Source organism: Ambystoma mexicanum, chromosome 9 (assembly GCF_040938575.1).
Source record: "Ambystoma mexicanum isolate Mex_15411 chromosome 9, UKY_AmexF1_1, whole genome shotgun sequence".
NCBI classification, from domain to species: Eukaryota; Metazoa; Chordata; class Amphibia; order Caudata; family Ambystomatidae; genus Ambystoma; species Ambystoma mexicanum.
This window is the reverse complement of record NC_090931.1, coordinates 651,536,518-651,563,514: the sequence shown is the minus strand read 5'-3', so window position 1 is coordinate 651,563,514 and position 26,997 is coordinate 651,536,518. Positions and strand designations below refer to the sequence as shown.

The following is a 26,997-nucleotide window of genomic DNA, read 5'->3' as shown; positions in this document are numbered from 1 at the left end:
GCCGATGAGATTGTATTACGAATATGCCATTGTAAATCTTCCATGCTTGTGTCTAGTTTGACTTGGTCAAAAAAGGGTTAATTGCAAAAAACAAACTTCTTGTCGGGGAGTATAAGTTCAGGTAATGGGTCCCGCAATCACTCACTTGTTTTCCTGGATAAGGCATCAGCGAATATATATTTAGAACCAGGAATGTGAGAAAGAAATTATACCTAACAGGCTTTTCAACAATTCCTGCATTCCATCGTCTTTGAGGCCTGAGGATTCTTATGATTTGTTCGGAATTTGTTCCGGAAATGTAGCTCGGAGTATCAAATGTCGCCATTCCTGACAAGCGTGTTTAAGGGCTAATCCCTTTCCAAAATGGAGTAATGCTTTTCACTACTCGTGAGTGTGCGTGATGTGTAGGCGAGGGGATGTTCCTAGTCTTTAGTCTGTTCTTGTAATAATACCCCTCCTGTCACGGTTTTAGAGGCATCAGCCTCAATGACAAAATGATTGTTGGTATTTGATTGGCACAAGATAGGTCCTTGAGTTAAGGGAGGCTTTAAGGTAGTGAGAGCCTTATATTCCTCTTGAGTCCAGGAAAAGTAAGACCCGTCTTTAATAAGTTGGTTAGTTGTCGAACTTGTTGAGAAAAATTAGGAATACATTTCCTGTTGAAATTGTCCAGTCTTAAGAACTTATGGATTTGCTTGATTGTTGTAGGTATTGGGCAATCATTAATTGCCTTGATCTTCCTTGGGTCCATTGCTATTGCTTCTTCGGATAAGATGTATCCCAAATAATAGATGGAAGAAGCCTCAAAGGTACACTTCTCCGGTTTTGGGTACAATTTGTTTTCATAGGTCGTTATAGGACTTCCAGCACTTATTTTTCATGTTCTTTTGGATGTCGGTAGTAGACAAGAATTTCATCCAGGTAGACAATCACGGTATAACACAGAAGGCGTGCAAAGACTTTGTCGATAAATCACTGGAAAACAGCAGGGGCATTGGTCAACCCAAACGGCATTACTTGGTACTCAAATAAGCCAAACGGTGTCCTAAAGTCCGTTATTCACTCGTTCCCTGCTATAATATGAATAGAATTGTATGCTCCCCTCAGGTCCAACTTGGGAAAATATATTGGCACCATGAACGGCTTCCAGTATGTCGGAGATCAAGGGGAGTGGATACTTATCCTCGGAAGTGATTTTATTTAGACCCCTGAAGTCAATCCTTAGTGTCCTTTTTGGGGACAAAAAAGAGGTAAGCACCAACTAAAGCTTAAGACTCAGTTCCACTTTCAAGATGTTTTTGTAGATACTCAAGAAGTGCTGTGAGGAATCCTATGGATCCCCCACTGAAGTTACCCAGGGTAATCCAGACGTGGACCCCTTGCTCACTGTGCTTAGAGAGGCACAGCTTCACCTCAATGATCAGGCCCGACTAGGCCAAAACACGTGTCCCGATCCATGCCCCAACCCAATCAGGTATAACAGCCCCCTGGCAGCAGTGGGGCTACAGCCCTTCACAGTGGCCACAAGGGTCTTTAAACTCCATCATAAGACTACATGGAGTCAGTCCTGGTGCCTTTAGCGCCAGGCTCATTATCAGGAATGGGGCAGTACCAGTTTTGGACCTTAATCCAACATGGAGGTCTGTTACACAGCTCAGTTCCTAGAACTGAGCTATGCAGACTAGTGTTTTGGGGGTGGTCGGGCCTCAGGTGTGGCTGGCTATATAAGCCACCCCCAAACTGGAATACACGCTTCGCGTTATTCTGCTCTCCTGCAGCGTAATGCTCACCGTGTCCAGCTCCTGCTCATCTGTTTCTCCCCGCGGCCGGATCCTGAAGCCATCGGTCCGGAATCCATCACCAACCTGGAAGAACAAGAACAGCATTAGCAAGCAAGTACACTTACCTGTGAGTAGCCGGTCCTAAAACCATCCTGCGCTTAGTTTGCCTCGACAATCTCCAGATTTCACCGCAAGCTGTAAAGGTGAAGAAACAAGGACAGCATTAATAAAGCACTTACCTGGGCAAGCAGTGCTTTGATTGCTCATCAGTCCGGAACATCACCGCAGCCTGCAGGGAAGAGAATACAGGTTAACAATTAACTCTAATAAACAGCTCCATGCATCAAAACCTTACCATAGTCTTCACCATCCGGCGCTGCAGCTCCGAAATCGCAACCATCCCTGTGGAAACAAAATGAGACCTTATTAGAGAAATAGCGTAGTGGAGCAAAGTAACGCAGAGAAGACAGAAAACGAAGGGAGAAGAAAGAGACTGAATAAAGACTGAAATACACTATAACTCACCTGAACACAACAAGCAGAGTCTGAGTCACAGCCGGTCTGGACCCGACATAAGGGCACACAGACCAGTGAAGCAACTAGGTCCACGGAACTCCCGCACCTACCACACACCCCTGCACAGAGACGCAGCACGGAGAGTTCAATGCACAAAATCCTAAGGTGAGAAATAACCCCAAGGGAGGGGATTTGGATCAGAGGGAGGTGGGAGTCCACCCATCACACGCCAGTATCTTAACCCTCCATTCTCCTGTTATAGGCGTTACCCAACGTCTGGCACATAACCAAGCAGAGAGGGGTCCGGGATAGCACACAGCCTTCCATCCAGTATAGTGTGGCGCCCCCGTGGATACCAGCTGAGCGTAACACACGTGTCTTGGGTTGCTGTTGGTACTCTTGTTCAGAGGAGAATTGCCTAGCATTTCATTGCTGGACTGCCCTTTTGGGTGGGACAAAGACTGATGAGCAAATCGATATTTCTTGTCTTTGAAAGTTACAGTGAGCTAAAACACGGTTGTAGACCCTCCCGAGTGGAAATCATCCCATAGAACAGGTTATTTGGCCATGTTCGTTCTCGGTAGAGGGGCTCCCAGACCTTTTTCTGAAATTTTTAGGAACTGGGATTTCACCAAAAATTACCCAATGAGATTCAGAAGTGGACCCCTTGCTCACTTGGAGAGGTACAGCTTCACCTCGCTGATGAGGCCAGACTAGGGCGTAACACGTGCCTGGGGTTGCTGTTGGTACTCTTGTTCAGAGGAAAATTGCCTAGCATTTCAGTGCTGAACTGCCCTTGTGGGTGGGACAAAGACTGATATGCAAATGAGTATTTCTCCCGTTTGAAAGGTACAGTGAGCTAAAACGTGGTTGTTGACCCTCACAATTGGGCACCATCCCATAGAACCGGTTATTTGGCTGTGTTCATTCTCGGTAGAGGGGCTCCCAGACCTTTTTGTGCATATCATGACTGTAACTGAAGTAGTTTTGGAACTGTTTATTAAGAACTGTGTGTTATTGGCAGTGGGAATATTACAATTTCTTTCAATCTGTGGTAAACTTTCGGGAAGAAGAAACAAATTGTCATAACCAGGATTGCCATTGGTGCTATTTTCTTTTCTGGAAGTTGAAAGTGGATCTTTCATCAACAATTCAAGACTTGTCACCAGTAGAACTGTGTTTGTTGAACTTTTACTTTGGACTTTTTGGAAATAACAAGAACTGCTTCAAAACCTTTAATTTCTGTGTTGAACATTCTGAAGTTAACTTTGAATCCTGGGTAAGGGACCTAACCCAGGATAAGAAAAGCTCATTCAAACATTGTACCAATACTGTTGGTTAAATTGTATCGCCATATATTTTATTTGTGTGTGTTTAGTGTAAGGGTCAGCTATCCTATGTTAGAAGATGTTCCTTTAGCTTTAGTTAGGCAGGGAACTCCCCAGCAGCCTAGGGATAGTGAGACATTTTTACATATATTTTCTTTAATAAAATGTCATATTTTGATAAATCAACAAGCAGTTGTCCGCCTCGCATTACTGACCCCTCACAGTACTTTCTTTTCGTACTCCCACAGCGTATACATTCTGCTGAATGGGATCGAGGAGTCAGGCAGTAATTCAATGTTACAATCCTCCGCTCTATGGGGAGGTAACTCATGCTCATCCGTATCATCGAATACGTCAATGTAGGATGAGTTTGATCTGGTCCACATCTTGCTGCGCGCTATCAGTTCCAGTTAACACTGTTCAACACAGGTCTCTGACCCTAAGAACATGGTTCCAGACTTCCAATTAAAATGTATGGGCTTATCAACCAAGGAAGGCCCAGGATAACCAGAAAATGAACTGCCTGAATGAGCTTGAATGCAACTTCCCTCTGTGCTGGGAAATAGTCATATGAATTTCAGTGTTTTGGTATCTGATGGGTCCTGATAACAAAAGTCGGCCGTAGATGCCTTTGACAGGTTGTTCCACAGCCTTTCCCACCATCAGTTTTTACTCTTGTCTTGCCCAATCTTGATCCATAAATAAACCTGCAGCCCCACAATCTACCAGGGCCAGGCCGGCAGTAGTTTCACCAGTAGAGGATGGAATCGAAAGGTGTACATTTATCACAAACAAGGAGGTATCCAAAGAGGAGGATTGCATAATAACTAGATTGTTGGGGTCAATTATTTTTCTCCCGTTGCTTTGCTGCATCTATGGGTCGATTGCGTTTCCAGATCGTCCAGGAGCTGCTGGACATTTGCATACCATATGGCCCTTATTTCCGCAATACATGCATATTCCTTGTGTGTGTGAGCATCTTTGTTCTTCTTCATGCAAAGGGTCTCTGACGGCTTCGATTTGCATGGGTTTTGGGGTTTCCTCTGGTGGATTATTTTGTCCCGAGGGTTTGTTAGAATGAGATGGAGTCCAAGTTGGTTGGTACTTCCTTTTCTCTAATTTGTGTTCCTGCAACCAGTAGTCCAACTGTAATAACAGCGTAATAAGGTCTGAAAAGGACACTGGGCGTGCAACCTGAGCCAACTCATTTAATTCTTCTGACAACCCCCCGCCGGAATAAGGTGTATCAGCCACCAAGTGGCATCTGCCAATTTATTAAATTGGGTTACATATGCTAGCATGTCCTTGGACCCTGAAGTTAGGTCCAAAGGGGATTATTGGGCTGAAAACATAGTTTCTGGTCGATCAAACATACCCTTAAAGGCAGTAACGAATGCGGTAGAATCATCCAGAATTGGACTGTTGGTAGTAACAAAAGCGGTTGCCCACAAAAGAGCGCTTCCAGCTAAATGAGTCGAGGTAGCCGAGTTTGGCCCTGCCTGTCATAAATTGGTGCGAGCGAAAGGCAAATTGAATGACACACTTATCCAAATAGTCTTTGAGTTTCTTTGGGGCACCATTGTACTGAGAGACCCCAATGCCACTTCCCAAAGAATCAAGTGGAAAGGATTCTCTTGCAGCCATAGCCTGGCGCAAGGTATGGATTCAGAGCTTGTATTTCATTAGATAGCTCCTGAACTGCATTCGTCAATTCTTGCTATCTGTCCGTTTCAATCCCTTGGCGTTGCAAAATGTCAGTAGTTGCACTTTCAGACTCTGTTTGGTGATGGCGAGACTTGAAGAGGTAGTCCCTATAATGCACCAGTCTGTGCTCTCGTGAGGGTGAAACACAGGCAACAGATGGACTCAAGAGGGAAGGCCTGACAGCAAAACCTCCACAAGCATATCCGGGGGATTCTGGAAGAAGTCACGTCCTAGCAGCCAAAACCACCAGGTCTCAAAGGGCAAGGAGCCAGCAGGTTGAAGAGGCAGCTCAGGCGAGGCCTCATGGGACAGGACGCCAGCAGGGTAAGAGGTATCCCAGGCGAGGTCTCAAGGACTAGCCCAGCAACAAGCAATCCAATTAACCTGGAGCGAGAAGGCAGGGCAGAAGAGAACAGAGGATCAAAGGGCAGAGAGCAGGAGCAAGGAAACGAGTGATGAGGAAAGTGGGAGCATCTCACCTGAGGAGAGAACCTGGAGCTTTGCAACATGCTGCCCCTCACTCCGGCCACTGGTTATCTTCTGAGCCGTGTGGGAAATTCTGGAAGTGGCTGCAGCCATCTTGAACACTAGACTGTTGCATGAGGTTCCACAGATGCTGCCACAACCTCCATCGACGACATAGGTGGCTACAAGTACAGAGGGACGTGACAGATGGGGCTAGTATGTTTTAGACATCTGGCCTGGTTGGACCCTCAACAACCCTGTGCAAACCTGATGGCAATTTATTTATTTTATATCATTTGTTTTGCATTTGTAAGCTGCTTTTACATCAAGAAATTGTGTTTCGAAGCGCCCACAGGGCAAAGGGGAGGGAACATGGGAACAAAGGTAAATAAAATAAATTGATAAAACTGGAGGGACGGTCCTAATAGGCCCTGTGAGCATTCAGAACGTGCAAGTACAGGGGGGAAGAGAGAAGGGACAGGGAACGGGGTAGGTGCTAGGAGTTGCACAGAGGGAGGTGTTCAGACCTGTGAAACACAAGCCAGTGGGTGCCCGAAGGCAAGTGCTGGGAAGGGGCGGAGGCTGAGAGCAATTGGGCGGAAGGCCGGGACACAGGAGGACACAAGGTCCCAACCACAAATCTCAGTGACTGCCGGGTATTAGCAGGGGAGTGCGAAGGGGAAGGAGGAGGTGAAAAGCAGTCTTGAGGAGCTTCCAGAATTTGAGGAGATATGGCTCTAGACGTAGAGGAGGGGGAGGCTGTTCCAGAGGAAGGATCCAGCCTAATGAGAGAGCTCTGCCACAGCTCGCTGCTTAGAAAAGCACCTGACGCGCAGAGAGTTGGAGCCGTAAGGAGTGTAAAGATCTGGAAGGAAAGTATATAGGGAGAGCAAGTTGTAGATAGATTGGATTTCGGCCCCAGACAGCCTTATGGATGATGCAGAGGGATTTCAATTTCATCCTTGCAGCAACGAGGAGCCAGCGGAGGGATATTAGTGCTGGAGAGATATGGTCCCTGGGCTTGAGGCCAAGGATAAGTCTTGCATCCCTATTCTGGACAAGCTGTAGGGGGCGGAGAGAGGAAAAGGGAAGATTAAGAAAGAGACTGTTGCAGTAGTCTAGCCTAGAGAGTACCAGAGCTCTAGAGACAATTACCTTCTGGGGAAAAGTGAGGAAAGGAAGGATACCTCTGGATACTGCAAAGGACACTTGTTCAGCCTGGCAGCCTGGATTGGACCCTGGACAGCAGGCTTGCTCTTGACCAATCAGCTTTAATATTTTGCCTGTATAAAGGGTAGAGATCTGATTCATCGTTGAACTTCAAGAAAAGAAGGGTTCAACTGGAACTCTGTTGAGGATACTTTTATCTCCAAAATAGTTCCACTTATATGCTCCTTGTCTTAGGGGTGAAGACTGAGGACAACAAGGAAGAGGAAATTCTTCTCCTTAACCATCCCCAGTGCACATATAGGGGTGAACTGCTGTGTGGACAAGGCCTACTGCAACTGAGGCACCGGTGTCCAGGACCCTACCACTGGAGATGAAGGAACCCCTGCAAGTGCCCTCTACAAACCTTCCTGGCTAGGAAGGGCAGTAAAAAGGATTTGTCCCTTAGACCTTGGACTGGGTCTACCACCAACCGCTGAACCACGGAAGCGACTCCTGACTCTCCCTGCATCTCCGAATCGCCTCAATCCCATTTAAAGCAACTTCGATTCCCTCCAAGCTGCTGCAAGGTAACTTCCAAAACCACCCTAGATGCTCGACTGCTGTCCCATCTCAGAGTTTTGCTCAACGCCGAAGCTGCATCGTCTATGCATCTGAGACCTGCCAAGATCTTCACCAAGTCTTCACTCTCCAAGCCATTGTCCCTGCAGTACATCAACACTGTGTTGTGCCAGCCGCACATGCTTGCCTCCGAAGGCCTGTCCCAACTTCTCTGCACTCACGGACGCCAAGTCTTCTAGAGCTTCCAACCTGACATAACCTGATGTTCCTAGAGTCTTCAACCTGCAAGCCATTGCCCCTGCTGAACAGCATCGCGTTGTTGGAACCAGTTGCCTTTGCACACCGACTTGACCCCGACTCTGGGCCAAAAGTGCTGAGACATCTGGTTCAACACTGAAAAGCCTGGCTCAACACTGTTCAGCCACAAAGACAAGAACATAAGGTGTTTGAAGTGGCCATGTCACCTTGGTCTGCCTTGAAGGAGCTTAGTAACTGTTAGCCCCCTTCTCTACCTTTTGAAATACATCTAGATGAACTTGGCCTTTTGCTGCTGAATTCTTTGCCTTTGCACCACTGTCTTCCAGTCCACAATGCCCTTTACTTTAAAGTCTGCTTCACTGTGTATTCCCTTATAGGGTTGGGTCAGTGGTATTTTTACTGGTTGTTTGCGTGTTTGCTAGTTTAATTAGAGATCTTTTTGGATATTCATTTATTTTGGTACAACCATACTACTGTTTGTCCCATATGTGCTAGCTCCCACTCCCACCCCCTGAAGAATATATCAAGCCCTCTGCCCCCGTTACCAAAAGGGGCGGAGGAGGTATACCTGTCAGACTGTGTATGTTTCATCTTTATGCTTGGGATCACTGCTAGTTTAATAGTAGTGCAGAGCTGAGTAGGCATTTTAGAAGCTACTCATCCCTGCATTCCTGCACAGCAGTACTTATTTTGTCACAGATGTGTATTTTTTAAGTAACTTTTATAAAACATTATTTATTTAGCACTTAACAGCCAAGCATTAATGCATAGGCATACCAATCAGAGCTGAGAAGATATGTGGTAAAGTGCCAAAAGGTCAGGCAGGGTTCAGTCCTTGGCTTTAGCATTTGACTAAAGTGTTTATTCCTGCAGAACCCATTCTATCTCTGTGTGCCTTATCTGCAAATATAGGCCCTCAAAGGTAATCATTCTTATAGTGTACAAATAAGAAAGAACCTCAATCATAGTGCATTCCATCGAAAATGGAATGCATCAACGCTCATTCAACAAAAAATGTTCAATCGAATTACCATACATACAGTGTAAAGTGTTTATGCATCGAAACCCTTTCATCGTAAAGGGTTTCGTTGTATAAACACTTCACATTTATTGGATGAAACACACCTAACGTTAAAACGTTAGATGGAACTGTCCACTGCTGAAATCTTTAAAGTATTTAGTCACTGGCCAGCTCCATGTAACGTTTTAGTGTGTATGATTTAACCCCCAAGGACACCCCCCCCATAACCCTAACCCAACCCTAACTCTAACCCAACCCAAACTTAAAACGAAAATTATTCAATGGAAATGCTTTTCGATGGAAATGCATTTCAATGGATAATGTTCGTTGGATTTTAATTCTACGATAAATGTTTTGATGGAAAGACCTTATACCGACACAGACGAGCTACGTGTGATAGCGTCCTTTTCATATACGTTCAAGCATTGATTTTAGTTATCATGGTGCCCTTCCCACAAAGTAGTGAATAACCTTAAAGGCATGGTCTAGTAACATTTTTTATTGTCCCTAAGGGTCGGCCATGTTTTTTTTAAGCCTAAATGGCTCGATTTTAGAAAACTTTCCTATGGACCTTACCCGAGTTTTTGTCCATTAAACGCACGCGAAAACAGGCACCAGGGAGCCGCCATTTTGTGATAATCCCATCACTTGCCGCATCGCCCTGGCTGACCTATTTCTGCGGCACTAAATCAATTCCCCCCTCCCCTGAGCCTGACATTATCCAAACATTCATATTCCCCGCCTCTCTACGTGACGTTACTGTGCTGCCTAGGCAAACGCGCCCAGTCTTCTTCTACGCGACTTCACACAGAACCCGGAAACCAACACAGACCATCTCACAACACAGCGCGCCACAATTCGGAATATGAAACTGTACTTTAAAATCAAACAGCAACACGGTACATTTGGTAAAGTACATTTATTTGACATTAAATGTTTAGAGAATATTCAGCAATTGCCATATGAACTGCGAAAGTCATTTATTTTCTTTTATCTGTATCCGCAATCGTACACAGGGTGTTGCTTTTCGTTAAAAGAAGCACTTTGGAAGCACGGTGAACCGCAAGGCTGTTCCATCAACTAGGCACTAGTCCATCGTAAAGGTTATGTTGCTTCTAGCCACTAGTACAGCGTAAGGGCATGTGAACCCTTGGCAATCGTCCCATAAAATTGTCAGTGTGCTCCAGTTGTTCACACGAAGCTGCAGGTGTCTCACAAAGAAACCGTCTGCTGGTGTCTCAAACCGATGGCAGTAGCAGAAGGGGAGCAAATACCTGTTATGAAAACAAAAAAAATATAATTAGTCTCGCCAGCCGATCTTCATTAATATTACTCATTTTATTTATTACAGCCGATCAGAAACTATTTGCTTGCAAGGATAGTTCAATGGAGTATGTTCGGCTCTAAAATCAATGCGAAAAGTAACTAAATAAATCGTGGCCAACACACAATAATAAACGACAGTCTACATGCGTGAGGAATTATATGATATATGATATGGCATTTGTAACGCGCCTATACTCAAGTGTTTCAAGGCGCGACGAGTGGATGGGGAACAAGGGTAGACGGACAACGGTCCTACTAGACCAGGTGTCTTTCTGATCGCGCATGGGGAGGGGGGTAAAAGTGCTGTACATGGTTAGTTGAATGCACATTAAATAATACGGCCAGCTGGTGGCAAGTGCAAGGTAAATGCCGGGAGAAGGGGCTGAAGGATACAGAGACAGTCCCGTAGTGCAGGGAAAAGTGGCTGGGCCAAGGACCGAGATCGGTGAGACCAGTGGACCTGCATGCCCATGTGCCCACTACGAACGCGTTTTCCTTGCTTTTCCTAGCTCTTCATTCATTCATTTATTCATGCATCCATTCATTAAATCTTCATTCCGGTATAAAAGCGTGTAAAGATTTACTCACATTATATTTGAAATTTCCATTGTGTCTCTTCATAATGCAGTCTGTAAAACGGACCGTGCTCTTGACAACGATTTTTCGTATACTGAACTAAAATGAAACTCGGTCTAGTTTCTGAATGTTCTGCCTTATCGTCTCGTACGTTATTGCCCACCCCCTTCAAATGTAGTTCTTTCGGCATGGCCCTGTCTCAAGGTCAAAAAACAATAGACCCTTATACTTCCAGTGCGACTTGTGGGCCCCATCTGGGCGCGAGCTGAAAATCAAAGCCGCTGTCCTTCGCATTCTTTATTTGCAACATCACGTAGTAAAGGCATCTGTGAGAACTTGAAGTTTAGAATCCCTCTATGTAGTGCGCCTCAATGTGCAACTGCAAACTGGCTTCTCTCCCAAATGCCCCGCTTGGCGCGTTCTAAGTGCCCCAATTTTGTTCCCGTTGTCTGCGAGCTTTGCAGCCCAAATTGAGATATTTAATTTTTGACGGAAGGTCAGGGAAAGTATAAAGTACCACAGGAGGTGAGTTAAAAGTGAGATTTATTGTTTGTTTTATTATTTGCAATATGCAAGCCTCCCCTCCGTTAACAGTGCGCAACAGTGCGCAGCATTTACATGAGATGAGACATGAGAAAAATATATACATACACATATATGAGGTGAATAGAGAGAATTCAAAGATGACACCCAGCTTGTTCGCCACCCCTGATGGTGAAGGTAGGGGTTAGGGTTACAGGTACACTGTACAATAACATTTATTTACAAAAAGACAATCGTATTGCAATTATTTAAACCGGGATTTTTACTTCACAACCAGCTGTGCTTCGGGTGGGCATGGCACAGTCGCAATATTCGGTGGCAATGGATCACTGCTCTGCACAGAAACATCCAAAATTCCATATCTGTGCTTCTCTAACACAGCAACAATAAGGCCTTTCACAAAGTCGAACTGCATTTCATCATAGACTGGTTTGATCACCCATTGCTTACTTCGTTTTGAAAACACCTTAGTGTAGCGAGGCATCCTTACTTTACCCCTAGTCCTAGATTGTTCACGTCCGACATTGCTGTTATGGGCCAAGACCGCTAGTAGAGTGCGATGTTTCATGCCCCGAAAGCTAAAATGCAAGCGCTTTGGCCTGTACTTTAGGCACATATTGTGGAACACCTCCAAATCTCCTGTGTGACAGAATTCTGTCAGTCCTCTCAAATCTCTTGATAGAGTTTTGTCGAAAACAATCTTCTCAATGGCTTTGTGTGTCGGTGAAGATGGAATCAACCACTTCTTCTTCCGTGCCTCCTCTGGGGACAAAGGGCCATGCTCACATTGGTGGAAATGTTGATTTGCTGTCCAGCGGTGAACGTTGGTACAGTGGTGCATCAGTGACCGCCATTTTTCAAGTAGTATTTCCACTGACCTGTCACAAGTTTTTGAGCTCCACCAAAGATGGTTGGTGATAGAATGGGACCACTGCAAAATACTTTCAAAACCTTTTTTTTTTCCTGCAGCCGAGATTTTCTTACTGATTGATTTAGCAAGATGCCATACGTCAAATTGATGATTAATATGTGGGAACTGCTCTCTCATTGTATTGGCAATTGAAACGTGTCTGTCCGTGGCTATGAGGTTGATGTGCATTCCCCTTGATTGTAGATATTCCACTGATTTTATAAATCCTAGTTTCTCCATGGCCACTGACGATGTACATTGTGTTACCTGCACGACCACCAAACTCACAATTTTCTTACTATCCATGTCCTGAAAGTGGTAGGTGCAGTACTTGGCAGAAAATCCAGGGCTGTCGCACTGTCCATCGCCGGCTAGCCTGAATCGTTTGCCTTCGAATGTACTTGCTAGAGACAATTGTTCAATTTTCCAAGCATCACTAATGGCCGGAAACAGATAATCACGTTGGTATATGTAGTACGGCGATTTAGAAATGAAATTGAGTCCCACAAACTGAAAGAAAGCCTCTAACTTTCTAAAACTGGAGTCACTAAAAAGTGATGCAGCTGCACACAGTAGATTGCCTGCTGGCATTTTCCCCAGCATCGTTTGTGCAGACCATGAGAACCTATGATTTAATCTACAGGCGGCATTTATTTTGACGTTACTGCCTCTTATTTGACGAGTTACATTAATCAATGGCTTCCCACATACTTTCCCCTCTAACGGAATGCACACATTTCAGCATACTTATAATTTCCATCAAACAAATGTCAAATACAATGTATTTGCTCTCTTTCATTAGACTGTCATCCTGCGTCAACGTTGTTTCGGCCTGTGACGTTGTGGAGATTTCAACACATTGGAAAGTAATATCGCTGATATCAAGTTCTGATGCGTCTATGGATGCTGCGGCTGGTTCATTCTGTCATTTCGACATCTATTACTTCAACATTGATGGGAGAACACAACAATGTCGACAGGTTTTTGGGTGGCAAATTTTTGGCGGGTGTAGATTGTGTGAATTGATCTGCAACTACTTCAGAGCTATCTTCAATACATTCAATAACATCTTCTTGTGGTGGTGCGGTCGCACTGTAGCAATGGTCCAATGCAACTTTGCTGTATTCTCCAAACCCAGTTAATTCATGTTCTGGCCATTGGACATGACCATCTCGAGCCTGAACACGCCTCGCCTCAATTAATAGTTCCTCCATAGTGTACATGGTCTGGCAAGCAACATCTCTCATTCGCTTCACTGTCTGTGTATGTATAGTTCTGACACCCACGGGTAACTGGAGGAGAGATTGGAAAAGGGATGTTCAGTTTAAACACAAGATAAAGTGTAGTCCAATTGACTAGAAAATAACATAAAATAGTCCCCAGCACAAAACATTTTTTTAAAGTTATGAACTGTTTGTAACTAACCTTTTTTTGTTTTATTTTCTTTGCAACTTTTTTGACTCAACCTTCAACATCTGCACGCTGTAGCTCCGATTCGTTTCCGCATGTCCTCCCTTCCTCTTGCGCTGCAACGACTATATTTTCTGTATCCGCATAGACAGCACAGAATGAGGCTCCATCGTCTCCCTGAAACATAGTACTTTCATTGCTATGTATCAAAATATTGTTGGCATAAAACACACATGAGGAAGAACACACAGGTACATCTCAATAGCCAAACACGATTTAAACATTGTGTGCAACAATCAAACAACAAGTATTCGAACAATGATGATCTATTTCGATGGAACTGTCAGTATCCATACCTCTGGCTCTGCATGGACTGCCATGAATGGTTGTATTGGAGAGGAGGCATCCGCATCTCCCTGAAACACAGTACTTGCATTAGTATGGTTTTCAATATTGGAAACATAACACACACTTGGGGTCGACCGCACAGGTACATATAAAGAGATAACCACAAATGATGCATTGTCTAAAAGAATCAAGGAAAATCTAAATATGATCACATTTCATCGACTTATTTCTCCGATTTATTTACATCTGCATCATCTAAATTGGATGTTGTGATTGTAGTGGAAGCTTCGTCGTCTCCCTGAAACACAGCACTTGCGTTAATAGGGAAGAAAGTATAGCAAATGGAATCACGTTATATGATCACGCATGATGGAGCTGTCAGTATCCATACCGCGTGCTGCTGAAGAATATCTATGGATGTTGCAAATGTAGTGCGCACTTCCGAAAGCTGTTGCGCCAATTCGTATACGCATGGTCCCGCTTCCACTTCCCCTGGAATTACTTGAATGTCAGGCTCTGCATCAAGTGCAGGGGTTGACGCTCCAGCAACTGCCTGAAACATAGTACTTGCATTAGTGAGGATTACAATAGTGAAAACATAACACACACCTGGGGTCGACAGCACAGGTACATATCAACGGCTAACCACGAATGAAACATTGTGTAGAACAATCAAACAACAAGAATTCCAGCTCTGATGATGACGCTCGATGGAGCTGTCAGTATCCATACCTCCTGCTGGTGAAGAACATCTAGAAATGTTGTAGATGTGGCGGACGCTTCAGCATCTCCCTGAAAGACAGTACTTGCATTAGTATGGATAACACTAATTATAACTGAAAACAAACACCAGTGGACGATAACTAAGGTGTATATCAATTGGAAAGCACTAACCAAACATTTGGTAAAATAATTACACAATAGAATAAAACTATTACTTGACATGCATAAAACAAGTATGTAGCGGATTAGCCTAGTAAGATTACCTGATACGCGCTACAAGTGGTTGATAACTGCGACCACGTCAAGGATGTAGAATGTTCTTGCTTCAGATTCAAGGGATAGTCAAGAAGTTGTAAAGGTAAATTAATGATTGATAATGAATGCCAATATTAAAAATAGCCATCTAAGGCGACAGAATACTTGAAAAATGCTCAATACAGCACAGTTCCCCGTTCCCATATATATATACATTGCGTTTGTGGGTTATGAAATCGAAAAAGAATATATGATAAATGTCATTATTCAAATAACTATACACTCATATCAATATCGAAATTATTACAAGGGATGGAACACCTACAATATCAATTAATCCATTCAGCTACCTACACACTACCGCAAGGCCTAAAGCTAAATCCGGACACTTGACTCGCCAGTGGCAGAATGTGGACGAATAGAGTGGGAATAGCGTTTTCGATCAATTTCCGTGTCGTTCGCCGTTTATTCTTCTTTGTTACCCAAGTTGTTGTGTACATGTCCAAGGAAAAGTGCCGGCTGCAGATGCGGTATCGATCACCCCTCTTGTCCTGTAAGACTTGTTGGACTCTACTTTCCAGCTCATCCAGTGGATATCCGCAATGTCTGACCCATTCTCTTATTCGATCAACAGTTTTTGGGAATACATGCATTGTAGTGCCTTCAGATTTCGCATGGGTCTTCGAAGGGCAACCGCTAATCGAACAGGCAGGCATTGTTGATAAATCTGAAAAGTAAATATCGACATTATTATACAATCTTCATGAATAAAGATTTGATACAAAAGTAAATGAATCATACAATGATCAATACAAGGTTTGTTTTGGTCGCAGGAACTATACCAGTTCATTATGTGCGGCTAAGTATTTGCATAAGTTGCAGAAATGTATAAATGATGTGACTAAAATCTGAACATATGACTCGTCCCTTGGATGTTCTGTCTTGCACGAGAAGGAAACATGATTACATTATAGACTGGACCCCCGAAGGATGCAATTCGATGACAATAGACAAAGATGACAATAAATAGATCTATTGATAGCATAGCAATGGAAACTCAAGTCAGTAGCAATGAGACCAATGAACATAGCACTATTGTGTACTCTACTCGCAAATAGATAGAAATTTAAAAATCTGCGAAATATGACTTGGGTAGATGGCCTTACCTTGACCAACAAACAGTTGGATTCAGCAAGCAGAGCAGTATGTTGCAGGAGAATAGGTGGGTGGCCACAGGTAGCACACTGATGGGTTTGCTCTAAGCGGTCACAGAAGTTCACGGATAGCACGACGACGAGTAGATTAGCATAGATCTCAGTGGTTGCCAGGTAGCACGTTCAGGAGTTGACTTGCAAAGCACAAAGATGGTCTCATGAGACATATCAAGTGGTTTATAAAGTATTAGAAACAGGGAATTACCTATGTATGTAGGGGGGCGGCCTGCTTCAAGGGGAGGCCTGGCTGGAGACACGGGGTCTGAGGAGGCCATGTGACACTTTTGAAGTGTACATGTAGTTTGGCACCTTGGCCTTTCGAGCCCCTGACAGCGCGCATCCACTGGCGCGAACCGCCTTTGATAGAGGGGGGTGGGCTGGATGGGCCTGGGGCTTGCAGATAAGGCACAGGAAGACTGCTGAATGGAGACACACTTATGTGGATTGCAGGGGGGCGGCCTACCTCGGGGGGGGGGGAGGCCTGCCTGGAGACACGGGGTCTGAGGAGACCATGTGAACCAGGGCCCCTGGGCGTAAGATACCTTTTGAAGTGTACATGTTGTTTGGCACCTTGGCCGTTCGCGCCCCAGACAGCCCCACATGCCAGCTCTCATCCACGGGTGCGAACTGCCTTTGATAGGGGGGGGGGGGTGGATGGATGGGCCGGTGGGCGTGCAGATAAGTGTGTGGGAACGAGGGGCCATCAGGCCCCTCTCGATGGCCCCTCTCATGCTTTACTTCTCAGTAGAAACTCGGACCAAATGCCTCCAGTAGTGGGTTCACCCCTTGCCCTTATGTGATAACTTTGGTTGACAATCGCGTAGATGGGACCACTGAGCATGACTCTTCCTCTGAGATCACTGTCCTGCATGTGAACCAGCCTGAACTAAGCACATCGCTCGTTCATCTCCATAAACATGTCCTTGCCCACACACCCTCGCCAGTGGAAACTTACTGCCATTGTGACCCTGTGTACCTGCAAGGTATTCTCTTCAAGTGCCAGACCACTGACCACGACATGATGCCCACCTAGCAGATCCCAATTAACATTAGACCCCTACTGCAGTATATCGTTGCTTATCAATAACAAATGCCTCATACCAGAGATTCTTGTGAGCACAGACCCACACTTCAACCGGTGTATTACAGTGGTCAAGACCCTTAACCTAAGGCCTGTATAATCCAATGTTAATTGTTAGTATAGATATATGTGTGACTTTTATAGAGACATAACCTACTGAAAGACTTTGAACAAGTGTTATTTAGTGCATGCATTATCGAGAATATTTTATGTTAGCTTAGATAGTGACCACCCTGCTTCACAGCGACCAGACCTTCACCCATTCGGAGCACAGATGTCTGACGTCCATCCTTGAATGGAGACACACTTGATTCATTTAAAAAAATCGAAACAACCGTTGTTAAAATATGTGGTGTTTTATTTTGTATCTTATTTTCATGACACAAAAATACAAGACTTTAAAGATTATACAGCTCAGGTTGCAGCACACCGAGAGAAAATCCCCCTGTATGGACCGCTGTCACTCGGGAACGTTTCTCTTATGGCACGAACGGCACAGGCGGGTATCACTCTTTGAACGCGGTGTCCAAGCCTCCCGTGGAGCCACCATGTAAAGGAACGATAGGCCACCAGCCTGTACCACCTGTGAAAAGGAATGAAACAAACTGTTTTTAAATGACCAAGATAAGTTTAATAAACGTTTGTTGTCAATGACAATTCTTGTAACTAATGGCATTCTGCACGGACAAATGCTATCTAGACAATGCACACTATTGAACGACTTACATGCGTTACAATGATATGTAGATGTAATTTTGGATATGGTAGAAGAACATGAAATAGGAGTGGCATGACAAGCAGAGTATACTCACTCGTTACTCGGATTACGAGGACGAACAGTTGCGCGAAGTTCGTGCATAAGCAACATCATTATTCTCAACACGGCGCGTGTGAGGCAGGCTGCCCTGAAGTCTGGCAGCTCAGTGATGCATTGCGGTCGTGGCTCGCCTTCCGAAATGTAGGCCAGGCATCCCGAGTTTTCTTGGCAGCAGCAGTTCTCCTCGGTTGGCATTAGCTTGCACCGATTGCATGTGCACCAGGTGGAGACGCCGTCCATGCGACTAGGCCCAGGCTCTTCATCTGTTGATTCGTCCTGCCAACTGCCGTCCGAATCCCCATCGTTTTCGCGTGCTTCCCTTTCCAGTAGTTCCTCCTCGGTATACTCGGGCTCGTACATGTAGGGCATTATTGTAGCCATTGTGTGGTAAACAAAGTAAAATAATTTACCAAGATGGTACAGGTGCTCACACGGGCTACAAGCGGCGAAGGTAGCTGACCAGAGCACAGAAACGAGTCACAAAATACTCAAAGTAACACAGAGAGGAATGGAATCGAAAATCTGCTGCTGTGTGTTGTGAAACGGTCTGTTTATACTTATTGAGGAAAGAGGCGTCCTGCCATTTCCATGGCGACACGTCATTAGCTGAAGCGCAGCGAATGTTGACACAAGACGTGCTTTGGCGTTGGGAAATGGGCGGTACGAGTCTGCTGATGACAGGTTCAGGGGCGGGGGAATTGATTTAGTGCCGCAAAAACAGGTCAGCCAGGGCGATGCGGCAAGTGATAGGATTATCACAAAATGGCGGCTCCCTGGTGCCTGTTTTTGCGTGCGTTTAATGGACGAAAACTCGGGTAAGGTCCATAGGAAAGTTTTCTAAAATCGAGCCACTTAGGCTTAAAAAAAAAAACATGGCCGACCCGTAGGGACAATAACATTTTTTACTAGACCATGCCTTTAACATTCTACAGAGAAGTTAAGTGTGATAGCATCCCTTTAATATATGTAAATTTCAGTAGGCTCAAAGAAAAAATATTGATCATAATGCATATGGTTCACTTTACACTTAAACACGTTTAAAAAAAAATCTCACTGGTGAATATGTAAGCGGAGGAGGTAAATTAAATGCGGGAAACTTTACAATCACACTATTTCTTTATGAAAAATGTAGGAATCTCCTGGTATTGCAATAGTTTCTTTAAGAAAAGAATATCAGTGATAGGTCAGGTGCCTATTGCTAGGGTGATGATGAGTGTTGTCTGTCATGTTTTTATATCATTCATGTACCAGACCTCTCCGTTATAACCTTGCATAGTGACAGTTGCTCTTAACTAGGCGAATAGATTTCTGTTTTTATCACACCAGGAAATACTTAAACAACACCGCCCTCTTGAGGCATGAGGGGACGTATTTTCATGGACATCTGTTTCAAAGTAGATTTACTTAGTATTAGTAGGTCGGCTTAGTTGGCTGCAAGACGGGGTGCTAATGCATGTAACCCGTCTAGCCTCTATACTATTAACCGATTGTAAAACTTGCATGGACGATGGCCCATCAGAGAAACACTGTCTAGAAAGGCCCTCCCTTTGAGGCATTGATTCTCACTTTACGTGTGTGCTTGATAGAGTCGGAGTGGAAGCACGCGTAATACTGCGACGGTTACCACCTTGTCTCCTCGAGCCGAGGCACAGAGGGGAATCCAGATATCAGTCCCATAAAATGACGCGTAAGGGCGAGGTAGGAGGGCAAAGTGGGAGCAGCGGCAGACAAACTGAAAATAAATCACTGTAAGGCATAGGCACGTTCCTCTTCACGCTGCCCGCTTAAACTCATATTGAGCATGTTCTCTTATGTATTACATCCCCCTTTTGTTCTTATTTGTTATAATCCCGTCTCATCGTACATTTCTCCTACTCCACTCTCTTCTCAATAATGTTGTTTTTCTCTTTGTCTGGCTCTCTCTCCTCTCTCTTCTCTCCCATCTCATTTTCTCCGTGCTACTCCTTCTCTTGTAGTGCCATTTAATTTCAATTTCCCTCCCTGATTTCTGGTTCTGCTGTCTCAATGGTTTGGTGTTCGTATTCAGGGGTTCTAATGGGGATTTCTTTGTTCTGGTTTCTTTCATTAACCCGATGTCTCCTTACAGGGGTTCTGGTGGGAGACAGAGTCCGCTGTCCATGGCATGGAGCCTGCTTCAATATCAAAAGTGGAGACATCGAAGAATATCCAGGCCTGGACAGCCTGCCCTGCTTCAAGGTAACGTCATAGCCCCAGATACATTGCCAAACCCCTGGGCCATCGCATCTCCTCTCTTGCTCCCCCTTACTCTGCAATACAGCCATCTATATTCCAGCCTTCGTTTTGTGTTCCCTCTCATGAAATCACCCAGACACCAGGTATCTCAACCCCACACCCACCCCAGCCTCCATCCTCAAAAGAAAGAAATCACAAAATGCCAGAAATAAAAGCCATCCATTTAGTGAGACGTGCCCAACCTGAAAAGCAGCAATGTACAGACTGAACACTGCGACAAGTGTTATAGAAAACGCGTAACTCCTTGCTACCCTTCCCGCACATCTTCAAATCCTCACATCCACAAACCAACACACCCAAAATTGGCATCAAATTCCCAGGTGTCCGTACATAACAGTAAAATTGGCTGGTGCCCACTAACACTACCAAACACGGTCGGACTGGGACAAGAAATGGGCCCGGACACCTCAAAAAAAGTGTCCCTGAACTAAAAGAAGTGAAACTCAAACCATCATCCGTGAATCGCGTCAATTCACAACTTTACAGAAAATGCTACTTATGGAGGGTTAATGGTGTTTGTTGTTTGTAATGTTTTGTATAAATACTTGCGAAAACGAGTGATAACATTCCTTTTCCATGGCCCCGGCATTTGATAATGATTTGTTATTGAAATAACACGTTTGCCAAAGCACTGTACGTAGCACATATTTACATAAAATCATTCCCAACCAAAGTAGTTGGTACTTATTTATCAACCTTTGATTAATTAAAGGCTTATTTGGCCTTGCCAGGATTTTAACCTGCTACCGGCAGATCATGCATAGATCACAGTAGCGCCAGCGTGCGCTCAACCTGCTGGTCTATATTACTTGAGTAAGCTAGGAGGTGCCTGCAGTTCCTTCCTTCTTCCCTCCCATCATCCCCCCCTCCTTTCCTCTTGATGTTCTTCTTTCTTTTTTCTTTTGTTCCTTCCTTTTTTCTTGCTTCCCCTTACATTCTCTCATCTTTCTTTCATGGGCATCTTTCCTTCCTCTCACATTGTTTCCTTCCTGTCCCCCTACCATCTTTCCTCTTAACTTCACCCCATCCTTCTACCCTCCTTGTTTTTGTCTCGTCTACCATTCCTCCTTATTTCTTTCCTTCCTCACTCTGTAATTCCTACCCCATTGTTATATTGGAAAATAACAGTTAAAGCTAGATTATTGTGCATGGGTTAACAGGCTATGGTGCACTCAAGTCGAGTGCAATGATGGGCTCTGCAACATTCTTGAATCACAGCTGATACCAAAGGGCAGCTGCATCACCAAGCCCTTAGTCGAGACAGCATGATAGTGTGATAAATCCATGTTCAGACAAAAGCATTTAATCTAAGCATGCATTAACCCCACATGTGGGTCTGTCTAGGTATAGATCTCTCACAGGATTAGGGGCCATGATTTACAATGCTTGTATGTGTTCTCTAGTCCTGCGGATAAGGTGCCAGGAAAGGGTGATGTCCGAAAGCATGCTGTTTCAGCTACGACTTAATGCCACAACCATGGTGTCACCACACACCTCATGCCGCCTAGACAGTCCCCAAGCTAAAGCAATGCCACACTAAAGTTACCACCTCCCCAATTTTACAGTGTGAGAACCATCCCTCGTTAAATCAGGGTAATGCACCTAAACTACAGATGTGCGATTGCTGGCAGGAAAATTAGGAAAACCTGTCCTCAGCGCACCAAGTGATGCTCATACCAGTATGACACAGCGTGCTGCAGAACTGGCACTAGCGATACCCTGGCTTTAGATTGCGGTATGTAGACTTTAGTGAAGTGAGAAGCTCTCACTTTCCACAACTTCCTGTTTTCTGTTCAAAATCCTGAACAAACATGTCCTACACCAGAATACACGTATTCAAAGGAAACATGGTGCAATCAACCTTTTGTCCCTCGGGTTCCCTCCCAGGCACACAAATGGTCCAAGAAAACAGGCCTTGATGCAACTTCAGAAAGGGTCCTTAATGCAGCCACTGAATCTGAACCATACACAGCCTTTGAGAAATCCCCCACTGAGTGGCCTGTAACACAACTCCCAATGCACATGGAAGCACAGAGAAAACATTGTTTCATATCATTTTGTGTATTGGGGTTCAGCTGTGCAAGTGCACATGCACAATAAAAGGTAGGATCTGTACATTCAACCATACACCCAATATATATTAAAGCAGGCTGTTTGGAATAAGATCAGCTATCATGAGCTACAGAGTCCTCTTTTTAGGGGCTGTGTGGGTGAGGACAGTTAAACACAAAATCTACACTATCCCACAGACCAGCTTCCTTTACCTACTGCTAAGAGTGAGTGTTTCAGATGCATATGGACTTAGTCATGTTCACCCCTTAACCAAAAAAAGGGCGAATCACCGTTCGGCTCTATGGAAATGCAAATGCCCGTGTGTTTATTCTAAATTGAAAGTAACTACAAAGCTACAATTTTACCCGGATGTAAGCTTACCGGCTAAGATCTTTCAAAACGCAGACCTTCCGAACGTTATGCGCGTCAGATATTTCACCCTTTATAATCTATTCGGCTAATTCCGGTTTTCTCACGGAGCTTGCCACTAGCCTAATGAGATGACACAAAAAATGTGTTATCAGCTATGGAAGACATTGGAAAGATGTTGTACTCCCGGTCTATTCATCTTACCTAGCGAAGTGCTGTTCGTGCCTACAGTCTCACTCCTTCGGCACGTCGTCGGCTGATCCACGGAACGGCAGAGCGATCGTCGCTCATGCTGAGACGCTTTAAATCACGTCAACCATCGTGTCACGTGATCGACAGCCATGAATGTTGACTTTTGACGTCCGCCGTATTGGAACAATAAATATTTTATGTGTAACACTCCAATTACAGTGTTGTTTGGCTGAATGAGTTCGGATGTCGGACCAGACATAAAGATATCTTTATATATATATAGGTCTGCGTGCTATTCACAAGCCTAGTGAGGCTTATGTTACTTAGACTCGTACTGGAACAATGAATATTCTATGTATAACACTCAAATTACAGTGTTTAGCTGAATGGGTTCGGATGTCGGACCAGACATAAAGGTATCTTTATATGTAGGCCTGTGTGCGATTTACAAGCCTCACGACCTGTAATATATTTGTTTCGCAGATCAGGGACCCTCCAGGCTCTGCCAAAAAAGCCCCGGTATCCTGACACAAACTCAGAACTCACAGGAACCCACGGCTTACTCATAGTGCAGTCCTGCACCAACAATCCAGCAACAATTCAAGGATTGGCCACTTAGTCTCACCACTGCTATCGCAGCAGCAGGTGAGCTGTATTTCGAGACGGCTCCACTAAGCCTTTATTAATAAATCCAGTAAACAATACAATTATATCCCGAGATCCTGACAAACCTCATTTATCCACAGATACCACGGACAGCACCACCAAGTGGTGTTCATCCTGATGAAGGCCAACCTTCAACCAGGCTACAACCTAGCCTCCTATGGCCGAAATATACCCGTGTCGATCCCCTGTGACACAACAGAAAACCCTTCTTTGTTTATGTTCTTGTAGATAGTGTTGTGTACACCCTCTGTTTACTACGCCCTGGACCACTTTCAGTCCCGGGTGCACTTTTTGTTGAAATTTAAGTCCTCCAGACTGTCGTATGTGTTTGTGCAATTAGGTGGAGTCTTTTGACCTCAACAACCAAGAGGTTGATACTCAGTTTGTATTCCCACTGTAAATGATTACACCTGTCCATCATCCTTCACTTTCGTGCTTATCGAAAGTTATGTAAACTAATTAAGAAGAAAATGTGTTCCTGAAATAAATTGATTTGTTCAGCACCACACATCTTGTCCATAGGATCTCTTTCCACGAGACGAGGGTGGTGCTGCGGATGCATCCCTCCTTCATGCCCAAGGTTCTGTCAGCATTTCATCTCAACGAAGCCTTGGTGTTACCTGAGTTTTTTTCGACACCTTTGTTGCCGACTGAAAGGAATTTGCACTCGCTGGATGTGGCTCGAGTGTTGAAGTTATATGTGGCCCGCACAAAGAGTTTCCGGAAGACTTCTCAGCTTTTTGTGAACTTTGGTCTTGGGAACCATGGGAAGGCCTTGTCCAAGGCTTCCATCCCCAGGTGGCTCTCCGTGTGCCTCACTCATTGTCACCGGTTGGCAAACCGACCGCTGCCTGGCCTTTCGAGAGCCCATTCTACCAGAGCGATTGCTGCTACGATGGCATTCCTGTCTGGTGTGCCCTTGCTGGACATCTGCAGGGCTGCTACGTGGAGGTCTACGTACACCTTCACGAAATTCTACTGCGTCGACAGGGATTCCAGGGAGGAGTACATAACTGGCCAAGCAGTGCTACACAACCTGTTCGCTTGAAGGTGAGCCTGGTGAGGAGGTAAGAGTGTTTGCTTATGTTGAGCCTTGCCACCTCCCATTTGTTGTATATGTATGTACTACTATGTATTCTTTACTCATAAACTTGTGAATCCATGCCAGACCCCATGCTGGAGAAGGAACAAGTTACTTACCTGTAATTGTTGTTTTTCTGCATGGTTCTGGCATGGATTCACATGCAAACCCTCCCTCCTGCCCCTCTGCGGCTCTTTTTGGCCAGACTGCCACTTTATGTGCTACCGAATCTGAAGATGGCTGCCAGAGGAGGGGCTTAGGCTGAGGGCAGTCATTGGCTGGGGGCAGAATGACCCAGAGCTCAGTGATTGGTTTAGAGGAGAAAGACAGTTCATAAACGAAAGTGAAACGTTATTTTTTTTACCGAGGATTCCCAGCCTGACAACGGGGAGTATGAGCATGTGAATCCATGCCAGACCCATGCTGGAGAACAACAGTTACAGGTATGCAACTTGTTTCTTATTCTCAGTTGTCTAAAACCGGGAGTACAACAGACATCAACGGACATTGCACAGCATAATCTCAAAGTTAATCATGAAAAATCACACTTATATACTAAACATTCGCCATAAGTCACGTCATCCTATGTGGCAAACTAAGGAAACCTACATGGGATTATAATTGGCTCAAGGGGAAGATCTAACTATACTTTCTATACGGCATAGGATTGTGATTGGCTCTCTATCGTCAGGTGGGCGCTCATGTCCTCCCCAAGTGCAAGTCATAGTGCAAGTCCTCTTCGACAGTTAATTAAAACACAACCTCATTGGCTCTCAAACTATAAGGCTCTTTGTTATATGGCCTTCTACAATTGGTTTGAACGCTTGTACCCTTCTGGAATATTCAATGCTCTAGCACCACGTAAGCTGGTACCGCAGATGCTGGTGGGTGAGCCTGACCGTGTCTCCCCACCCAATTAGCCCAACATCTCTCATCACTCATGCCGTCTGCCATTCATATTGTCTTTGAACTTGTCCTTGTATCAGTGCTTGCCTCAGGGAATAAAGGGGCATGCAGTCACTTGCTATGTTCAATCTGGTGCACCATGCTCTTCGTCTATTTTCATCCTCAGCTTGCGTGATCAGAGACTGTATTTGCTCATATTCTAGCATTTAATAGTCTAATGAAGAAACTTGGCACTCATGGTGATCTTCTTTGCAACTTAACAAGGGATGCCTCGGCTTCTCACGTCTACTATTCTTCACAAGCTCATAACCAGTTTTGGCAGCTTCCAGTCTTGGCACCAAGCCAGACATCCTCTTGGTCTTGCTTCAAATTCGAGCCTATTCTTTGCTGCAACCCACCGTCTCTTCCAAGCCATCTTCGTTTGTGAAGAATCGCCTACTGAATTATGTCATTGATTGTCCAGAACTCTATATACATGTTGGCGGCACCGCCTGCAATTTACATTTTATGTATAGCCAACCGTATGATCACTTGGTCTACTTGCCTTGCAGCGTCTGTTCAGTTGTAAAATGGCTTTTGTTTCCTGCAGTGCTCTTCACAAGCACAATCTTCATTTCGCAAATAAAAGCTAACTCGATTCTTTATTTCGACATCCATCGCCTATGCATTTTCTTCTCTGGTCATCCTTTTCAGTGCGTCACACTCATTTCTTGTGACGTCACCAGCCTCTCTTGTCTCATCTTCATATTGCTTCAGGGATTGTTTCTCGCAGGTAGTCATCTCTTCGAAGGTACATCACATAGGGTCTTCTTAATGGATACCTTGTTTCAAAGACCTTCCTTGGAATCGTCACAATTACTGGTATCAATTTAGGCACAACCTCTGATCTCCAGGTAGCAGGGGGTGGGGCTTCCAGTAGAGGCATTTGGCTCCTACTCTACATTAACTATTATAAACCAATGATATGGAAAAGATATTTTGTTTAGCCATTCTGAAAGACTAGAAGAGACTTTCTCTTTTCCAAATCAGTCTCATGGAAGGAACATTTGTTGTGTCATCTTGAAGTGAGTATTAAGTAAAGGAGACATTTGTAATGCCTTTTAAGAGACAGGGTTTGGCACAGAACATTGTGAATAGTTTGCCTGAAATTATCCAGGGGAAGGGAGCCAACCCTGGGATACAAGTGTTTTTGTTGAAGTTATATGCATTTTTCTGTTGAGTTGAATGTTGAAACATTTACCTGGCAGATGTGTTTGTATGTAATAGTGTGAGGGTCAGATTGAGTTTGGACACTCTTGTTAGCATAAGGTAGGCCTTTATCCAAACTCCTTTCTATTAATAAAAGGTCTAATGTTGAGAATGATACCTCTTTGTGTCCGCCTCTCATTTCTGACCCATCTCAGCAGTGATCCGCCAACAACTACGCCCCAGTTTCCTCAAGTGGGGCACACTA

At 44.6% G+C, this 26,997-nt stretch overlaps 1 protein-coding gene across 19 annotated transcripts in view; it reads left to right on the top strand.

The window, feature by feature from the left end:
- The window catches only part of LOC138488440 (apoptosis-inducing factor 3-like), a 1,275,087-nt gene that overhangs the window by 791,167 nt on the left and 456,923 nt on the right, over window positions 1–26,997 (top strand). For all 19 annotated transcript variants that reach the window (XM_069615395.1, XM_069615389.1, XM_069615394.1 and 16 more), the window contains one exon: window positions 20,112–20,221. In XM_069615395.1, the coding sequence (XP_069471496.1) occupies window positions 20,112–20,221 (110 nt within the window). The remainder of the gene's footprint in view (window positions 1–20,111; window positions 20,222–26,997) is intronic.